This window comes from Pseudorca crassidens, chromosome 3, assembly GCF_039906515.1.
Source record: "Pseudorca crassidens isolate mPseCra1 chromosome 3, mPseCra1.hap1, whole genome shotgun sequence".
In the NCBI taxonomy this organism is placed as follows: Eukaryota; Metazoa; Chordata; class Mammalia; order Artiodactyla; family Delphinidae; genus Pseudorca; species Pseudorca crassidens.
In genome coordinates this window covers 125,779,459-125,797,976 of record NC_090298.1, presented here as the reverse complement: position 1 = coordinate 125,797,976, position 18,518 = coordinate 125,779,459, and the positions used below count along the sequence as shown (strand labels likewise).

Sequence of the window (18,518 nt, the reverse complement as noted above, 5' to 3'; positions counted from 1 at the left end):
TACCTGCTTAACATAGTTTCCTCTATGACTTGCATACCCCTCTGTCTCCTAATCCAGAGAACACAGCAGCAGTGTACAACTGCTGCTAACAGCCTCACACACCCCACCTAACACACCCTCAAAAATCCCCTCTTCCCTGGAGCAGCCTCTGCATTTGCCTTAACACATTCCAGAATCATGACTTGCTCACACCTACTCCCTGGCCCAGCCAAAAGTCTCCTGGGAACCTCTCCACTGCCCCGACAAGCCCTCATTCCCCTGCTAGAGAGGGCTCCCAGGGGTTCATTGCCCAAGATAACTCAGCTCCCAGCGTGGAGAAATAAAAGCTGACTGGTCGGCTGTTGTATCTCTTTATACCACAGGAAGGAAGTGAACTTCTAGGTCAGGTGGTTCTGGACTCTCCAGTGTGCCTCCATGCAACCACACAGCGCACAGGTAAAGCTCACCTGGGGGACCCACTCCCATGGGCAGGACCAGACGGAGCACAGGTAAGATTGGCCATAAGCAAGTCCTGGCCAATCAGCTGTGACCTGCCATCCCAGGTGTTGTGACTCAGGTTGGAACGCCCTCTTCATGCAGACATAATGAGCCGTCCTGGTTGGAGCCTTTCATGTTCATCCACGCCAGGCACTCTGCAAGGCCCACCTACCTCTTCTGGCTGCCTTCTGGGTGCCCTTCACCCCACCCTGGCCTGATTTCCCCATCCACCCCCACCTTCTCTTTGCTTCTTTTCCCTCCCAGGGTCACAGCCTCTAAGCCTCTTGGAACATGGGCTCCAAGGAGGGCACCCTAAGAGGGCAGACTCCAGCCCCACAGAGCTGGACCTGGGGCCCTGGCCAGGAAGCTGGAAGGCACATAGCCCCTCTGTCCGTTCACTTCCACAAGGCTCCATTCTGGGTTCCCCTTCTTGTCCTGGGCCTCCAGGACAGTCACCTGCTGGCCTGCCTGCAGACTCACTTCATGGCTGCTTCTGGCCACAAAGGGGTACACTGCCACCACCTGAAACACACGGGGAGCGACACAGAAATGGTCAGGGTGGGAGGACAGACAAACCTGACCTAGAGAAGCTGTTTATCCTCTTCCCTCCCACCCGACTCAGTCCCCATCGCTGAGCAGTCATTGCCTCCCAAATACATCCTTTGTCCAAAGCCATCAGCTACTTCCGCTACTCCCACTAATAGCTACTATGTGGCAGGCTCTTTGCCTGGTTTTGATTTTCACAATTCTCTAATTCCGTTTGCCCCATTTTTCAGATAAGGAAATTGAGACTCAGAGAAGTCAAGGAACTTATTCAAAATCACAGAGGAGTGAAGCTGGCCTGTCTGACCTCAGAAGGGGTGCTCTCAGTCCACTGCTGCCATCTCACCGAGCAGGGGATGCAGCATCCCTTCCCCACAACCCTCCTCAGATCAAAGGGTGTCATCTGCCCAGGCCAGTTTCCCAGCTTGGAGCAGAGACAGGAAGGAGGTTAGGTGACTTTGTTGAAAGGCAAAAAAAAAAAATTGGAGGAGAGGGCATTTGTTAGGCTGATATTTCACCTCCCTGGGCCTCATTCTCATCATCTGTGAAATGGAAGTAATGATATCCTTCCCTCCAGGTAATTGTGGGAATTTAATGAATGGATGCCTGTGCCTGGTACATAGTAAGGGCTCAACAAATGCAGGCTGCTTTCGCTATTTTTACCATGACTTTTATTACTGTGTGCCAAGGCTCAGGAACAATCAGGGGCAAGGGGGAACTGGGATGACCCCACGTGAGTCCCATTGAGCAGCCCCACGACCAAAGAGGAAGCGGCTGCTGTGTCTGGGCAGATGGACAGCTGAGCTCACCACATGAGCCCCTGGGCGGGTGTTCCGGGACACTACTCACACTGGCGGCCACTGGGATTGAGTTGGGTGGCGAGGCTCTCTGGTGGGATCCCTGTGGGTTCTTTGCTGATGGGTGGGTATGTCCAACAGGAGGCAGCCCTGGTGTACCACTTCTAGCTAAGGCTCCCGGCACTGGCCTGAGAGCCCTCCCAGCATGTGCCACAGCTGTACATCACAGCTTCCGCAGGCTTCTATGCAGCCCTCCTGCAGCCCACTCCAGGCTCCCTCAGCCACCCTGGCCTGCGGCATCCCCTGGCTCTTCACTGCAAGCCTCTGGGCTCCCACCCCTCAGCCTGGGTCCTTTCTGTTGTTCATCCATCACCTGTGAAGCTCCTCCTTTATAACTGTGAGTGCAGCCTCCATTTACTGAGGCTCACATATGCCAGCCAGCTAACTACCTCAATCAGCCCTCACAGCGACCCCACTAAGCTTCTGCCCCGAAAAGCCTTCCCAACACTTTTTGTTTTGAGATATAATTCACATGCATACATTCACCCTTTCAAAGTGTACAATAAAGTAGTTTTTAACATGTTCGCAGGGTTATGCCACCATCACCATTATCTAATTCCAGAACATCTTCATCATCTCAAAAAGAGACCCTAGACCACTTAGCAGTCACTTCCCATTCCCCCTGCCCCCAGCCTCTGCCAACCACTGATCTTTCTGTCTCTATGCAATTGTCTATCCAGGACATTTCGTATAGAGAATCATACATTACATGGCCTTCTCTACCGAGCTACATGTGGTAGCATGTGTCGGCACTTCATTCTTTCTTGTGGCTGAATAATATTTGATCGTGTGGATGTGCCACATTTTGTTTATTCCTTCATCAGTTGATGGACATGGGTTGTTTCCACTTTGGGGCTGTTATGAATAACGCTGCAACGAACATGCATGTACGAGTTTCCCATGGCTTTTTTTTTTTTTTTCCGGTACGCGGGCCTCTCCCTGTTGTGGCCTCTCCCGTTGCGGAGCACAGGCTCCGGAGCGCAGGCTCAGCGGCCATGGCTCACGGGCCTAGCCGCTCCGTGGCATGTGGGCACGAACCCGTGTCCCCTGCATCGGCAGGCGGACTCTCAACCACTGCGCCACCAGGGAAGCCCTCCTCCCATGGCTTTTAAGGGAAAGCCAACACCCTCACCAAGGCCACAGGCCCGGCTGGCTAGCCCCACCCACCTCTCCAGCCCACCGCTCTCACCGTCCCAGCCCCACTGGCTCCACTCAGTTCCTCACTCACCCTGTCCTCCCCGGCGCTGGGCCTTTGCATTCGCTGGGCATGCTTTCTGGGAAGCTCTTCCCATCCACAACCCTCTATCCAATTACTTCCTAACCACCCTTCAAATCTGAGCAAAAGCGTGATTCTTCTCAGAAAGACCTTCCCTGAACCTCTCCCACACCTAAGGCTCTGGCACTTAGCACTAATAGAACTGTGATTATTTATATGATTATTTTATTAATTGCTGTTTTCCCCACCTCCCAGATTATAAATTTGAGGAAGGCAAGGGCCAAGGTTGACTTCTGCTCATCACTGCATCTCTTATTTAGCACAGTGCCTGGTGAATACTGAATAAATGAACAAATGCATGAACAAACGAATGAACGAAATAATCCCACGTGCTCTGCTAATGGGGAGCGAGGGACTAACTCCCTGCTCTTGATGTGGCAAGGACAAGAGGCTCCTTTCTCCAGGTCCCACCCTGGCCAGGACACTGGTGTGGCCACTGACTGAGGCCCTGGCCTCACAGGGTGGTAGTCCCTCTGGACAGGAGGAAAATCAAAGCCCCACTCCAGATGGCCATGGGGATGTGAACCCACCCGCCCTCTTCCAGGCTCACCTGGGTCACTGCTGGGACAGAAGGGACAGAGGCCAAGGTGGGCTCTGGTGTCTGACGTTGGGAGTCCCTGTGAGGCCTCGCCTGCCCTCTGAGCTCCTCCTCACGGGGGACCACGTGGTACAGCTCCAGTTTCCCAGCTGGCACGTACCCTCGATGTCCTGCAGGACACACAGAACGTTATCTGGCTGTGGATCACACTGCCCATCCCTTTCAGAGGTAGAGGAAGTCACCACCATTCACAGATGTGAATATCTCCAATACAGCTTATTCACACTAAAATGGACCTCAAAAGGTTATCGCGGAACCTCACAAACTGCCCCCCACCCCGCACCCTGCACTCACTCTTTCTAGCTTCTGCTTGTTCATCCCAGTGACAGCGAGCTCATTCCCCACGGAGGCAGCCCACTCCATTTGGAACAGCTCTGGCAGAGATAAAAAGTTCTTCCTCGGAAAAAAAAAAACAGTTCTTCCTCGGACTGGTATGAAGACTATTTTCCTGGTGCTGGCACCACTGGTCTCCTTTCCAAGCAAGGCCACTTCCTCACCGCAGGACTGCCTTTCCCAGGAGGCAGAAATTCCCTTTCTCTTCTCCAAGTGCCCCCAATTCTTTCTCGTGTAACAGCTACTCCAGTGGTGCTCTGGTCGCTGTCACTGTGAATGGCCATCACCTCCTGAGAGCTTGCTTGGTGCCAGAACCAGCATCTGATCACCTAGTCTTTCCATCAACTCTTGAGGTCCATATTGTTATCTCCATTGTATGGCTGAGCCAACCGAGCTCAGAGAGGCTCCATAACTCCTCCGGGGTCATGCAGTTAGTACAGTGCAGAGTTGGGGCCCAAACCCAGTCCTCTGGACCCCAAGGACCTTGTTTTAATCCCCATTCAGCTGTTTTTCAACTTGAGTTAGGATTTTACCCTTTCATGATTCTTGCCAGATTTGTACCATCTTAATTTTTTTTAATAAACTCACTTTTTAAAACTTAGTGTTGTACTATATAATAATGAATAAAATCATGGGTTTCTGTACTAGTTATATTTTTTCTAATACACATTAAAATACTGAATTAAAATAAAATGTCTGAAGGGGGAAAAACTGTCGGCAGATCCCCTCCCAATAATCCTGTGTAACCCTCATCTTGTGGGTCACATGCCCCTCTGTGGAAGACACTCTGGTGGGCCTTCTCCTCCTGGGTTCATGGTGCTCCTTGCCTCCTGCCCTGCTCCCTCCTGGGGCCCCTACATCTGAGCAGCACACCAGGGTCATGACCAGCGCAGAGGGAACAGGATAACACCTCCCTTGTTCTGGATGTCAGACTTCTGTCTACACAGTCAGGATCTAAACGTCACTTCTCTGCGTATCTCCATCCCTTCTCCATTCCTTCAGAGTGATGCTGAGTTCTCTCCACACAACTCTGTCTACACAAATGATCTGTGAGGTCCCCAAGGCAGATCTTTGTCTTCCTTACACAGCACCCAGCACACAGTAGGTGCTTGATAATGGATATTGTAATGTAAGAGTGAATTTCTCTTTTTGGCATATCATGCACCACACTAAGCCAGCTGTACCCCATGCCCTCCATGTTCACCTATGTTCATTCCCATCCTGGATTTGGACCCCTGCCCACAAGAGTGCCTATGTCTCCCCACTGGCTCCTGTTGGACAGTTTTCCCAAAGGGCGGGGAAGTGCCCATGAAGTCCCACATACCTCCAGTGTCCACCAGCCATCGGCTGCTGTTGCCTTTGGTGTCCTTGTCCTGAAGGAGGGCTACGACGTGGCCCCGAGGCAAAGTCAGGTCCAGAGTCCCAGACCCGCTGATGTTGCTTGTCACCTGGTACAGCTTTCCTGGGCCATACCTGCTCAGGAGAGCCTGCACCTGGTGTTCAGCCCCTGGAAGGAGTGGCTGGGAGAGAAAGGACAGAGACAGGCACAGGCGTTGGAGCTGGAGTGTTAAAGCTGGCGCCAATGTTGGCCCACGTTCTGACAGCTAGGAGTCCTGGGCCAAGCCCACCTCTGCTGCCCATCGGTCCATCCCAGTCGGGGCAACCGTCTCCTCACTAATAGATGGCTGGATCAGATGAGAAACACATGCTCTTAGTATCCAAAGGCATTTCAGAAGAAACTTCTAACTTAACTTCTAAAATCCTTCTCTGGTCTAAACTTCTTGGGTTTTCTAAACTCCTAAGGCAGTTTCTGAGTCTCTCCATTACAGAACTCCAGGACTGGGGCCTCAATTCTGCCCATAGCATCAAGCTAAGCTGTCCCACAGGAAAATGCCTTACACATGTCTTTTAACCCCAATGAGCAAAACTATGAGCTTCATGTGGGTACCAGGCCTTACTCGCCTGGCATCTTAAACAGCTAGCACAGGGCCAGCATATGTAGACACATGTGTGAACAAAGAAAATGTGGTTTTTTATTCCATGCATTTTGAGTCCACAAGTATTTATTGAGCCCCCTACCATGTACAAGGCATGGTAAGCCTTGTGAATGGCATAGCAGGAACAGTTTTTCCCCGATGGAAATTGCCATCTAGTTGAAGAGAATGATTCAGTGCATTTTCAGAGCATCTAAAAATCTCCTGGCACTGCCTTTGTTTTTTCATTCACTGTTTCCAGCAAAAGTATCAACAAGAAGGGACTCAGGCGATTGTCCCCTTTTTGTAAAACAAAGAAGAAATTTAAAATGTTGGATATAGATTTATTATATATTCTCTCTCGCTAGATATATATGGATAGATATATATTCATCATAGTCTATATGATTATTTCCAGGTGGAGAGGTGCTGGGTGTAGGCAGGTAGGCAGAGGTGCCCTTCAGGGACATTTGGGCATGGACTCTGCCATTACCCCTACCTCCAATAGGTTCCTGAATCAGGATCAAGAACCAGGAGAACTCCAGGTTTCTAAACAGGCCCTCAAATGGAAGTGTAGAGACAGGGTAGCTCTTTTTCAGAATGGTGGTGTTAACAGGAGTATGGAGTAGCAAACGTTTGCCTTCTTTCTCAAGTCTCTGCCCCTACCTGTGCAGAGAACAGCAGTGCTCCCTGGAGGGACCGGGAGGCCTGTAAAGATCTCACTGGGACTCTCCTGTCCTGGGTGGCCACCTCACTCCTCTGGGTTCTGTACGCGTAGCCAAATAAGTCAAGAATTTATAGGAGGGTGTGTGCATGTTGCAGGGGTGGGTGAGAGAAGGCGCGGAGGGTGGGGCTGGGGGGGGTCTCCTCTCTTCCTACCAACACACTAGGACTATGATGTTCCCATTTATTTTTTCTGTATCTTCTTTTTTTTTTTTTCTGCAATCAGCATGGATTGCTTTTCCAATAAGAAAAATGTTATTTTGTCTTAAGTAGAAAAAGATAGAAGTTTCCATTACTCATCTGAGTGGCTGCTCTCTTCTTGATTTTCTGCACCCTTCCTCTCCCCAAGCTGCAGAGCCCATGCGGCAGCCCTGATGAGTCCTCTGCTGGGGCATCTCAGGGTGGGCGAGGAAGCGGGGATAGCTGTGGCCCCAGGAGGAGTCAGCCCCACTTGAAGTGCACATACACCTCTGATGGTCTTTGATGTCCTCTGTGCTCTGGCCAGGTGCAAAGGCCGCCTGTATCTGTCCAGCTCTGCTGGGCTCCTTTACTGCCCCCCTGTGTCTCTGGGGCCCCTTCTCCCTTCTGGGGAATCTTGGAGCTATCTCCTGACCCTTCACTTCACATCTCACATGTGACTAAATACAGTTTGTTTTCTCAAACCAGGTTTCATGATGCTCTGGGAGCCCGTGCTCCCTTCAGCTACTTCGGTTACTTTTCAAATATACTAAAAGTAACTACACAATATTTTATATATTCTTGAAGAATTCTTCAAGTGGACTGCAAGATACCCTTTTGTTATATTTTAGAGAAAAATGCTTTACCAAAAAAAAGACTTTGGCTGGCCAAAGTTTTGTAAACCACAATGCAGCTGAGATACTGCCCTTTGCAATTAAAAATTCCACAGCAAAAAGAAATTTTAAATGACTTCTTATTCAAATTTTTTAATTCATCTTGAATGCTAGTATTTGAAGCAGGTTCCATGAGAAGGTGGTGAGGAAACGGTAAATTTTGAGAAAAATTTGAAGCTCCAAGTTTCAGGCTATAAATGCCACTTAGCCATTATGATGTCTAATTTCACCTAAGAGTAAAATGTTTGCGTTTTCCTCTTCCTGACCTGCTCTTATGCTTACTGGCTATGAACAGTGTGTGTGTGTGTGTGTGTGTGTGTGTGTGTGTGTGCATGCACTCTTATGCTCACTGGCCATGAAGAGCGTATGTGTGTGTGTGTGTGTGTACGTGCTCTTATGCTTACTGGCCATAAGGAGCGTATGTGTGTGCACTGTGTGTGTGTGCACACGTGCGCTCTTATGCTTACTGGTCATGAAGAGCATGTGTGTGTGCGTGTGTGTGTGTGCGTGCGCACACACGCGTGCTCTTATGCTTACTGGCCATGAAGAGCGCGCGCGCGTGTGTGTGCGTGTGTGTGCACTCTTATGCTTACTGCCCATGAAGAGCGTGTGTGTGTGTGTGTGTGTGTGTGTGTGTGTGTGTGTATGAGATTCCCACCCGACCCCCACCCCCAGCTCACAGAGAAAGGAGAGGGGGAGGAACACTGGGACAAGAAAAGGGAAAGGAAATAGGGGATTGACCTCACTCCACTGGCAGGTGAAGGACTGGATAGTCTTTGCAGGGGAAGGAGGGACACTTACTTGTGTGGTGGGAGGTGGCAGCACTTTCTCGAAGTTCTCTTGAAAGGAGTGAAGCTGATGACTGGTCTGGCCCAGTGCATCCTCCACCAGCTTCCTGAAGGCTGGATCAGAGAGGTGGTGGTGGGGAAGCTAGGTGGGGACAGACACTGTCATCAGAGCCCTCCTTGGGAGAGAGGGGACAGGGAGACCCTGACAGCCACACCCCAGCCCTAGATGTGTTAGGATGGCCCTTTATGTCTTGGTCAGCTGTTGTTTTGGCCTGGCTACTGCCCCACCTTCCTTTAAGGAAGCGTCCTTCTCTGGGGGTCCAGCGGTATTGCCCCTCCTGGTGCCTGACCACAGGACTGGCCATCATGGCATCCCTTTTCCTAAGCACTGTGATCGGTCAGGGAGTAGATAGTGGAGCAGAGCAAGGCCAATTGGAAACCACCCATCAGATTTTTTTTTAATTTTTTAATTTATTTTTTACTTTTTCATTTTCATTTTATTTTTTACAGTAGGTCCTTGTTGGTTATCTATTTTTAAATATAGCAGTGTGTACATGTCAATCCCTAACTCCCACTCCCATCAGATTTAGTACATGAAGGCTGAGAATGAGAGGGTGACTCTTAGATTCTGAGATGTAAATGTAAACGCTTAGAGCTGTTGGGAGCCACTCTCTCCAACGTTGCAGAAAAGGCCTGCTTGACAATAAAACCAACCCAGAGAGGGAAACAGCCAGGAGACGGGAGTGAAAGTCAGAGCTTCGACAACACTGACTGCAGCTAGGCAACACTGACTGCAGCTGGGCCCGAGGCTTGATCCCCTCCTTGGTCTCCCAGTTATACAGGTCTTTATGCCTGAGCTGGTTTGGAACCCGAGGAGCTCTGAATGATGGTGCATCCCGGGACCTTGGCCCTGTTGGTCATCTCCTGCATTCTCATCAGACAGCCTAGGAGTGACCAGGGCCCCACAGCTAACAGAGACATGTCCTCTCTGCTGGTCACCAAAATCACCACGCTTCATTCTAGCTCAGAGCCTTTCCCCTACCCCCAGGATGAAGACAGATTGAGGTTCTACCATGTGGGCCTTTCCCAGGCTCCACAGGACTGTCCAGGTGAATGGGCCATGCGACACACACAGGAAGCTGGCATCAATCATTGACAGGCCCTAAGATTCTGTATTACAGGATCAATCAAGAAATGTCCTCTTTCTGGGACTTCCCCAGCGGTCCAGAGTTTAAGACTCAGTGCTCCCAATGCAGGGGGCACGGGTTCGATCCCTGGTCGGGGAACTAAGACCCCCCACGGCGCAGCCCCACCCCATCCCCCAAAAGAAAGAAAAAAGAAAAAAAGAAATGCCCTCTTTCTGCTCTTATGAAGTTGACTTCCCCTGGACAGAAAACTAGAGGGTGAGAGAAGAATGAAAAGATCATCTAATCAAATTTACCCTCTGCCTTCAGGAAAGAGCAATGCTTCTTTTTGCAGATGGTTCAGGCTTAATTCAAAAAGAGTGTCTGAGACAGAACTCTGTACTAAATGCTGTGAGGGCCAAAAAGAAGAAAAGCTCAATGAGGGGAACCGGCTTCATCCATCAGGCCAGCAGGAGGCAGGCTCTGATAAGTGCTTAGCAGAAGCACATCCTAAGGGCTGCTGGGGTACAGAGGATGGGAAGGTGGGTTCTCCCACCTGGAGGAGGGGGATTCTGAGAGCTTCATGGAGAGATTCATTCATTTGTCACATATTTGGGCAGGCCCCACCATAGGCCAGGCACTGCGAAAGGCATGGGGGCAACAGGGAGGGACATTCCAGGCTGAAGAAGGAGTCTGTGCAAAGGGACCGTGGTCACACTCAGAAGTGGTTCACTGGAAGTGGAGGCTGCAGATACAGAGGGGGACTATGGGCTGTAAAGGTAGTGATGGGGGTGGGTGGCAAATTTTAGAGGAATTTTTATGCAACAGATTGGATGGGGAAAGCTGAGCTGGGGCACATGAAGCACAGGAGACAGCATGCGGTATGAGCAGTACCGAAATTTCTCCAGAGCTTAGATCCACAGGCCATTAAGCTCTGATGTTGACATCAGAGAGAGATTTCTTTCCTATACCAACCCAATCTTCAAAATTCTAAAATCAAAGTTTGCACTTGGAGATTTGTCTAAACCTCTTTGTGACCTATTTATGCTTTCAGCAGACAGCTCCTTTTACAGGCTGTCAGGCGCTATGGTTCAGAGCCCAGGCTCTGAAGTTGAACTGCCAGGATTCAAACTGAGCTATTAGCTGTGTGCCTTTGGGCAAGCTGCTTAACCTCTGTGCCCTGGCTTCCTTTTGAAACGAGAATAATAATAATATCTATTCTGTAGGGTTATTGTGAGGATTAAGTGAAACAATATATGGAAAGTGTTCCAAACAGATGTACCATAAGGGCTCACAAGGAGGCAGCTGCTAGAAGTAGTAACAGTGGCAGGAGCACAGCTTGAGACATTTACTCCTGACTGTGTAGAAAGGACCCTGTCTTCTCTGTTACCTACTTCTTTTTGTTTTGTTTTGTTTTGGCTGCATTTGGTCTCCGTTGCTGTGCACAGGCTTTCTCTAGTTGAGACGAGCGGGGGCTACTCTTCGCTGCAGTGTGCAGGCTTCTCATTGTGGTGGCTTCTCTTGTTGTGGAGCACGGGCTCCAAGCGCACAGGCTTCAGTAGTTGTGGCACGTGGGCTCAGCAGTTGTGGCTCACAGGCTCTAGAGCGCAGGCTCAGTAGTTGTGGCACACGGGCTTAGTTGCTCCGCGGCATGTGGTATCCTCCCGGACCAGGGCTTGAACCCGTGTCCCCTGCATTAGCAGGCAGATTCTTAACGACTGCACCATCAGGGAAGTCCCATCTGTTACCTACTTCTAATACACTCCAGGGAGTGGCCCCAAGGCCTGTATTTTCCCAGCAGAGTCTCCTGTGCTTCTGAGTCCCAGAGCCTGAGAGTGGTCTGGAGTCCCAGTTTCACTCTTGCTTTCATGATCTGACTCTATTAATGGAGGGAGAACAGGCATAAGAGAGATCCAGAAGGTCCCCACAACCTCCTCCTAAGCACCTGTTGGAAGGCCCAGACCAGCCCCTGCAAACAGCTGGCTGAAGGGGCGACCAGGCCCTGCCTGGCTATACCCCAGGCACACCCCAGTCCCAGAGGCCTTACCTGGGCCAAACTGCCCTCTGCTCTCTGCAGCACTTGCTTTGCAAGGTCCCTCTGGAGGGTCACAAATGTGCACAGGATCTGGCCCAGCCACCGCACGGCCAGCTGCTTAAACTGTGGGAGCTCAGCCACTAGCAGGGAGTTGAGTGCCTCGTACATGTGCCGGGCCGCCTCTTCCTCATAGGTCATGCTGCCCACCTCCAACAGCTTCTCTTCCACCCTCTCAAAGTCCAGTAGTTTGTCCAGACGCTTTTTGATCAGATTCTGAGGGCCGGCCAAGGCTTTGGCCAGGCTGCACAATGGCTGCCACACCAGGGCTTCCAGCCGCTGCTTCTGTGGGGAGAGGTGAACTTGGGAGTTGAGGAAGGAAGTGGCAGAGGGCGGGGCACAGGGAGAAGGGGCTTTGGATGTGGCAGGACTGGGCTCCAGTCCCACCCTCACTGACCAGCTGTGACCTCTAGCACGACATCCAACCTTTCTGGGCCTCAATGTGCCCATCTGAAAAATAGGGACAATGTATGTAACAAGCAGAGTGCCTAGCACAGAGTAAGTATTCAATATATATGTCATTTCTTAATACGGTTACTGTGCACAGATGCTGAAAAATTTTGTATGGAATGGTGGTCAAAAGCATAGTTCTTGGGGCACAGATCCTTGCCATTGACCATCTGAATAACCTGGGAGGTCACCCTCTCTGAGCCTCAAGCTCTCATCTGCAGAATGGAGCTATTAATAGTATCTACCCTGTGAGCTGTGTTGTGAGGACTAAATGAGGGAAAGAATGTAGAGTTTAGCACAGTGCTTGGCAGATAACAAGGGTCAGTAAACACTAGCTGGGGCTATTTTTATCAGGAAAATGCACTAATAATAATCTCTGCCCTGCTGACTACCCAGGACTGTTATGGATGTGACAGTCGTGGAAAAGGCCTGGCTTCTAAATATTATTCTTATAAGCTCTGCCACCTGCCTAAAAAAAGAAAGGAGAAGTTCCGCTCACAAACTCAGGGAAGGTCTGGAGCTGCAGGTCTCTTGCCAGGTAACAGTACTGCACCACAGGCCCCCCAGGGATGTCCAGATCGTATTCCCGGGGCCGGAAGCGGAGGAAAGCCTAGATGGGATCAAATGAGAGAGCCAATTATGTCCCGTCGTCACCATCTCACACCTGAATCCCCCTCCACCACAGACCGGAAGAAGTGCCCAGGCTGTCTGCACACCCTCCCTGTGTCTGCACACAGCCTATTCTATCCTTGCACAACTTAGGTGATTAGAAAGTTCCTCCTTAGACTGAGCCAACATCTTTCTCCCTATTCAGTGCTGCCTCAACTTCACACATTTACATATCTCCTTTGTGATTTTTTTTGCCATGTCCATGTTCCTCGAGTTCTATTAATATTTTTCCTTAAACGAAATTGGGTCATTTGTAGAGACGTGGATGGATCCAGAGACTGTCATACAGAGTGAAGTAAGTCAGAAAGAGAAAAACAAATATCGTATATTAACATATATGTGGAACCTAGAAAAATGGTACAGATGAACCAGTTTGCAGGGCAGAAACAGAGACACAGATGTAGAGAACAAACGTATGGACACCAAGGGGGGAAAGTGGTGGGGGTGGTGGTGTGATGAATTGGGAGATTGGGATTGACATGTATACCCTAATATGTATAAAATAGATAACTAATAAGAACCTGCTGTATAAAAAAATAAAATAAAATTCAAAAAAAATAGTTTTCCTTAAATCAACCTAGCATCCCTATTTAAATCAATGCATTAAAAAAAACCACCTTATGGGGAATTACCTGGTGGTTCAGAGGTTAGGACTTCATGCTTTCACTGCCAAGGGCCTGGGTTCAATCCCTGGTCGGGAAACTAAGATCCTGCAAGCCGCATGGCACGGCCAAAAAAAAAAAACCACCTTATGATACTCCCATAAAGGGAAAGCCAGTAATAATTGCCATAAATAAGCATGTAAGAATAACTGCTATAAAAACAATGCTATTAAGTTCTGTCTGGGCGTGATGGCCTGATGAAGGTTTCCAGCCGGAGACTTGTTCTGCCTGTTTATTTAAGACATGTCAGAAAAAGAGGCTTTTCCTGGACTCTGAGGATTAAAAGAGAGAGTCATTTTCTCACTGTGGGATTCCATGTCAACACTGTATCCGTCGTGTAAGTCCTGCATTTACGGAAATACAGCCTTAAAGCTTCCAAATATCTGTTCTACTCTGCAAAGCCAGATGTGTCTCTCATGGGCCTCTGGTTTCTCTCTTTCAGAGCCCCTCTATTCTTTCTCTGAGGGCCTTCCTCTTCTGCCTCACTGTGCTGTCCAGATCTTTCCTCTGGGGGGCCCAAGATGGAGCAGGAACAAGCAGGGAACGTGCCCCACAGTGAGGAACGTAGAACTACAACCTCCCTCCTTCTACATACTTTCAATAATGCCACCCCAAATCCTATTATCCAAAGAGTCTGTTATCGTCTGACTGAGCTGGTTTGTACAAATGGACGTGATTGAGAACAAAACCATGCAAAAGGGGCAGAGTGGATGGAATGAGTCAGCATCCATGACAAGAATGAAGGGGGAATTTTGGTGAAATGAAAGTGATGTGCTGGATGGGAATGCAAACTAGTGTCCCTGTGGGCTGAATGTGGTTTGCAGAAATATATTTTCTTGGGCCCACATAACATTTAAATTCTTAGTTAATTAGCTGCTCACATGAACACATGGTGAGATTTCACCTAAAGGTCTGAATTTCCAGTTTTCTTCTTCCTTAAAATCAGAAGAACTGGCAGCACTGGGTCCACATTCCCGCACAGTAACAACTCCTGTGAGCCAAGGAATACCTCACCCCTTTCGTTTTATCCATTCATGCATTTATTTGGTCATTCACACTCCAACTATTACTACATACTGAACTCTACCAAAAAAGTCTCATAAATAGACAATAGGCCTTATACACCTGCACACTTCAGTCAACAATATTACCTGCCTGGTCCCTTTGAGCACCTGTGTTTGTCACCCCTGCTCTCCCTCCAGAGGGCTCTGATTCCAGTGAATTCTGACCCTACCCAGTGAGAACACGGCCCCACTGAGAACTCAATGAACTCAGAAGGTGCCCCAGTCAGATGACCTGTGGGCTGAGGAGTGCTTGCGAACGGCCCCTCTTCTGGCCTCCAGCCAGCAACTGTATGCCCTCTTCCATTTGGTTCCTGAAGTTGGTGTCTTTGTCAGCTTGTTCAATGGGCCCTGCATGACTCCTGCCCAGGGATCCCAGCCCCGCCCCACCCTACCCACTATTAACCACAGGATCCTCACCTCCAAATTATCCAGGTACGCAGCCACATTGTTCTTCAGCTCAGTCACACACAGCGACACCCAGTGGAAACTCTCTTCTAAGTCATCAAATTCCTTGTCTTCTGTCTGAGAGTAAAGTTATGCTTATGAGGGCCGAGAACATCCACATGGGGCCAGTGTACACCCATTTCCCAAGTCCTTACCAGGGACCACCTTTCCACAGACCCACCCCTCAGAGCCAGTTCCTCCAGCCCCAAAACTGAGTGGGACAGTTAGAGGCAGTAAGTACAGCTTGGTGGTTCTGTATTCAGACAATGGAATCAGACACAAGAGCCCGTGAGTCCTGGTTCACTTGCTTCCTGGTTGTGTGAACTTAGACAAGTGTTTTACTCTCTTTGAGCCTGTTTCCTCATCTGCAATATGGGAATAGTATGAACTTACTTCATTGAGTGGATCCATTAATGCCTGGTTCAGAGTAAGTACTCAATCCACCTGAGCTGCTACTAGTACCTATTCAAGGCTGGTTCCTTGCCAAGACCCAGACATCTCCTATCTGTATCAAGAGACCCCAGAGAAAGAGCAGCACAAGATGCAGAGGAGAAAGCCCCACCCTGGCTCTCCAGAATCAAGTGGCGGCACCTACTCTGCCTCGTCCTGGCTACGCATGCTGGAAGTTCACTCCCTCAGCCTCAGTTTCCTCATCTCCGAAAGGAGTCTAAGACCCCGCACTGCACAGTCTTGCCCCTTGGGATGGCTGGGATACCACCCTTCCTCCTGTCCGTGCTCACCTTGGGTACGAGCCCCGCCTCCTGCTTCAGCAGCTGGCCCAGCCTGGTGGTCTTCTTGGAAACGGTGTGCATATTGATGCGGGCCAGTCGCTCCCGGAGGCTCAGATGCTCCACCTTGGTGTACTTGGAGGCTGCACCAACAGAAGAGAAGGAGGGCACAGGAACCAGAGCTGACCCGGGAAAGCAAGAGCCCCTGACATACCTGGCAAGGCATCTCTTGGGCCCTCTTCTCAAATGTCAGAGTCACACCCATTAGAATGGTGAATCTCAGAGGAAAAGCGCAGGGCTCAGAGCCCTCACTCTGATATGAGCACCCTGACTGAAGAGCTTCCTGCCTGCTTGACTTCTTAGGCCTCAGTTTCCTCATCTGTAAATGAGGCTAGCCACCTCACAGGATTGCTAGGAGATCACATCAGATGATAGGTCTGGAGCAAATGACTTAAGTTCTCATTTTACCCAACTGTGAAATGGGGCTAACATTGCCAACCTCAGGGCTATCATAAGGATCAAACAAGATAATGAGTGAAAAAAACATGTCACAGTTAGCCTTTCGTACACATTAGCTAAATTATCATTACTATACGGTCTGAGTTGTGCAACTGAGCTTTTCATCTACTTGGGACACTGCTTCACTTTCCAGACCTTTCTGTTTTAACAACTTCAGAGGCAGCAACCTCCCCACTTTCTCCTCTTACCCTCACCCCTGATAAATACACAGCTCTTTGCCTCCCCAGTATTCATTTCTGCTTAGTATAGCAGACATGTGGTTTAGATAAGATTGATTCCACTTTAGTTCAAGGGGTGGGTGCTGACTGTTATAAGCCAATTCACATAATCCCCCCATCCCCTGCCACAGTGATAGGTTCAAAGAAGGGCACATAACCCAGGCTGAAGCCAATCAGTTCATGGCATTCCCCTAACCATGGCAACTGGTTCAGGGTGAGCATATGACTCAAATGAGTCCTATCAGAGTGAAACTCCAATTTAGTTTTTACAGCTAAGGGGAGAAAGGGCCCATCTTATCCTGGAGAATGTGGTGTGCAGATGTGAGTATTAGGACAGCAATAGCCCTTTACTATTATGAGGGAGGCCAGCCTGAAAAGGAAGGTGACACATAGTAAAGGCCAGAGACAAGAGAATTGCAGGGATATGATGCCAGCACCCTGATCAAACCCTACTTAAAGCCCACATTACTTCTGGACTTGTGGGTTACATGAGCTACTATATTCCCTTTACTGGTGAAGCCAGTTTGAGATGAGTTTTTTGTAACTAGAAGCATTCTCACTCATGTATCGCCTAAATGCCCCCAGTCCTTACCCACTTCTTTGCGCCTCTTGTACTCATTGATGTTGGTGACCACGTCCTGGAGGGCAGAGGTAGCCCTCTGAAGGACAGGGTAGGCACTGGCATCAGGGAGTGTGTTCTCCAGAATTTTCTGCAGCAGCAATGGGTATTTGGTAATCCTCTGCAAAGGAATTACCAGCAAGAAACTGAGGCCTGAGGATCCAGCTTGAGGCCTGAGGGAGAAGGCTGGTGTTAGGTAGGTCAAGTCCACCCTTGGGGGCACCAAGGGGCCTGGGCTCTAGTCCCAGCTCTGCCATTTAACTCACTGTGTGATCTCAGGCAAGTCACCCTCCTTCTGTGGTCCTCAGTTTCCTCATCTGTAATCTGTGAGGTCTATATGTTAGATGGGTGCTTCTAGTTCTCACTTTACCCTTTTCTGGGCCTTGGTTCCCCATCTGTACTAAATTTAATGGTCAGTTCTCTGCCCTCAGCGTACTCAGTCTCTCAACAGCAGGCACAGCTGACCACTCCCTCTTTCTTGAAACACTTTCTTCTTTTGGCCCCAGAGACACTCTTCGTCCTGCTTCTCTCACTCCACAGGCCACTCTCTTGGCCTCCTCTGCTGGCTTCTGTCCAATGCTAGAGTGCCTGGGGCCTCCTCTCCTCCTTCTCTCTCCACTCACTCTCTTACTGACCTCATTTAGTCCTATGGCTTTAAACACATCCCAAACCCATATCTCCACTTCCTACTTCTGTCCAGAGCTCCAGACACACACGGTCAACTGCCTACTTGAAATCTCCACTTGGATATATCTCAAGCACAACTCCATCTGTTGGACATGCACAGAATATTTCATTTAATAAAATGGTTCTGCTGCTTTAAGAAAGAAGAGCTTTTAAAATCACAGGAACTTGGGAATTCCCTGGCAGTCCACTGCCGTGGGCCCACCCAGATTTGATCCCTGGTGGGGGAACTAAGATCCCGCAAGCTGTGCAGCATGGCCCAACCCCCCAAAAAAAGTTTTTTTAAATTTAAATTATAGGAACTTAATGTTTAGAGATGTATTTAAGGGTAGAAAGTCATAATTATCTGTAATTTCCTGTAAAGTATATAGCATAAAATTACATACAGCAAACAGCAGTCATTAATACTTGTTAATTTCAGGTGGTGGGTGTGTGAGTATTCATTACATTATTCTATTTTTCTATAAGTTTGAAATTTTTCATTTAACAAAGTAAAATATAAAACAAAACACAGGAACTGATAGTGTCAAGGTCCCTTCCAGATGCACCATTTGATGCATAGATGATTATTTCTAGTCCCCTTCCTGATGATGTCTGGAAGTTGCAGAAAGAGTGCCCAAGTCAACAGCATCTGGGACAAGGCTCCAACAGTCTTTCCTTGATCATGACCAGTAGCCCTCAGACCCACCTTCTGAGAAACCCACAAGGTTTTCAAACCACAGTGTCTAAGCATGCCTCCTCCAGGAAGACTCACAAATGTTTCTCATGACTATTATCTGGCCTCCTCTCCACGGTACCCTTGCCTCTTGCTCTTCTTCCTATGGAA

The 18,518-nt window shown here is 49.2% G+C and overlaps 1 protein-coding gene across 8 annotated transcripts in view; it reads right to left on the bottom strand.

Moving 5' to 3' along the window:
- Window positions 1-336: 336 nt before the first annotated feature.
- The window catches only part of ARHGEF37 (Rho guanine nucleotide exchange factor 37), a 73,738-nt gene continuing 55,556 nt past the window's right edge, over window positions 337-18,518 (bottom strand). For all 8 annotated transcript variants that reach the window (XM_067732216.1, XM_067732217.1, XM_067732219.1 and 5 more), the window contains 9 exons: window positions 16,982-17,181; window positions 15,665-15,795; window positions 14,898-15,002; window positions 12,585-12,695; window positions 11,591-11,920; window positions 8,433-8,561; window positions 5,409-5,604; window positions 3,704-3,861; window positions 337-999 (listed from right to left, as the gene is read on the bottom strand). In XM_067732216.1, the coding sequence (XP_067588317.1) occupies window positions 790-999; window positions 3,704-3,861; window positions 5,409-5,604; window positions 8,433-8,561; window positions 11,591-11,920; window positions 12,585-12,695; window positions 14,898-15,002; window positions 15,665-15,795; window positions 16,982-17,181 (1,570 nt within the window). In that variant the 3' untranslated portion in view covers window positions 337-789. The remainder of the gene's footprint in view (window positions 1,000-3,703; window positions 3,862-5,408; window positions 5,605-8,432; window positions 8,562-11,590; window positions 11,921-12,584; window positions 12,696-14,897; window positions 15,003-15,664; window positions 15,796-16,981; window positions 17,182-18,518) is intronic.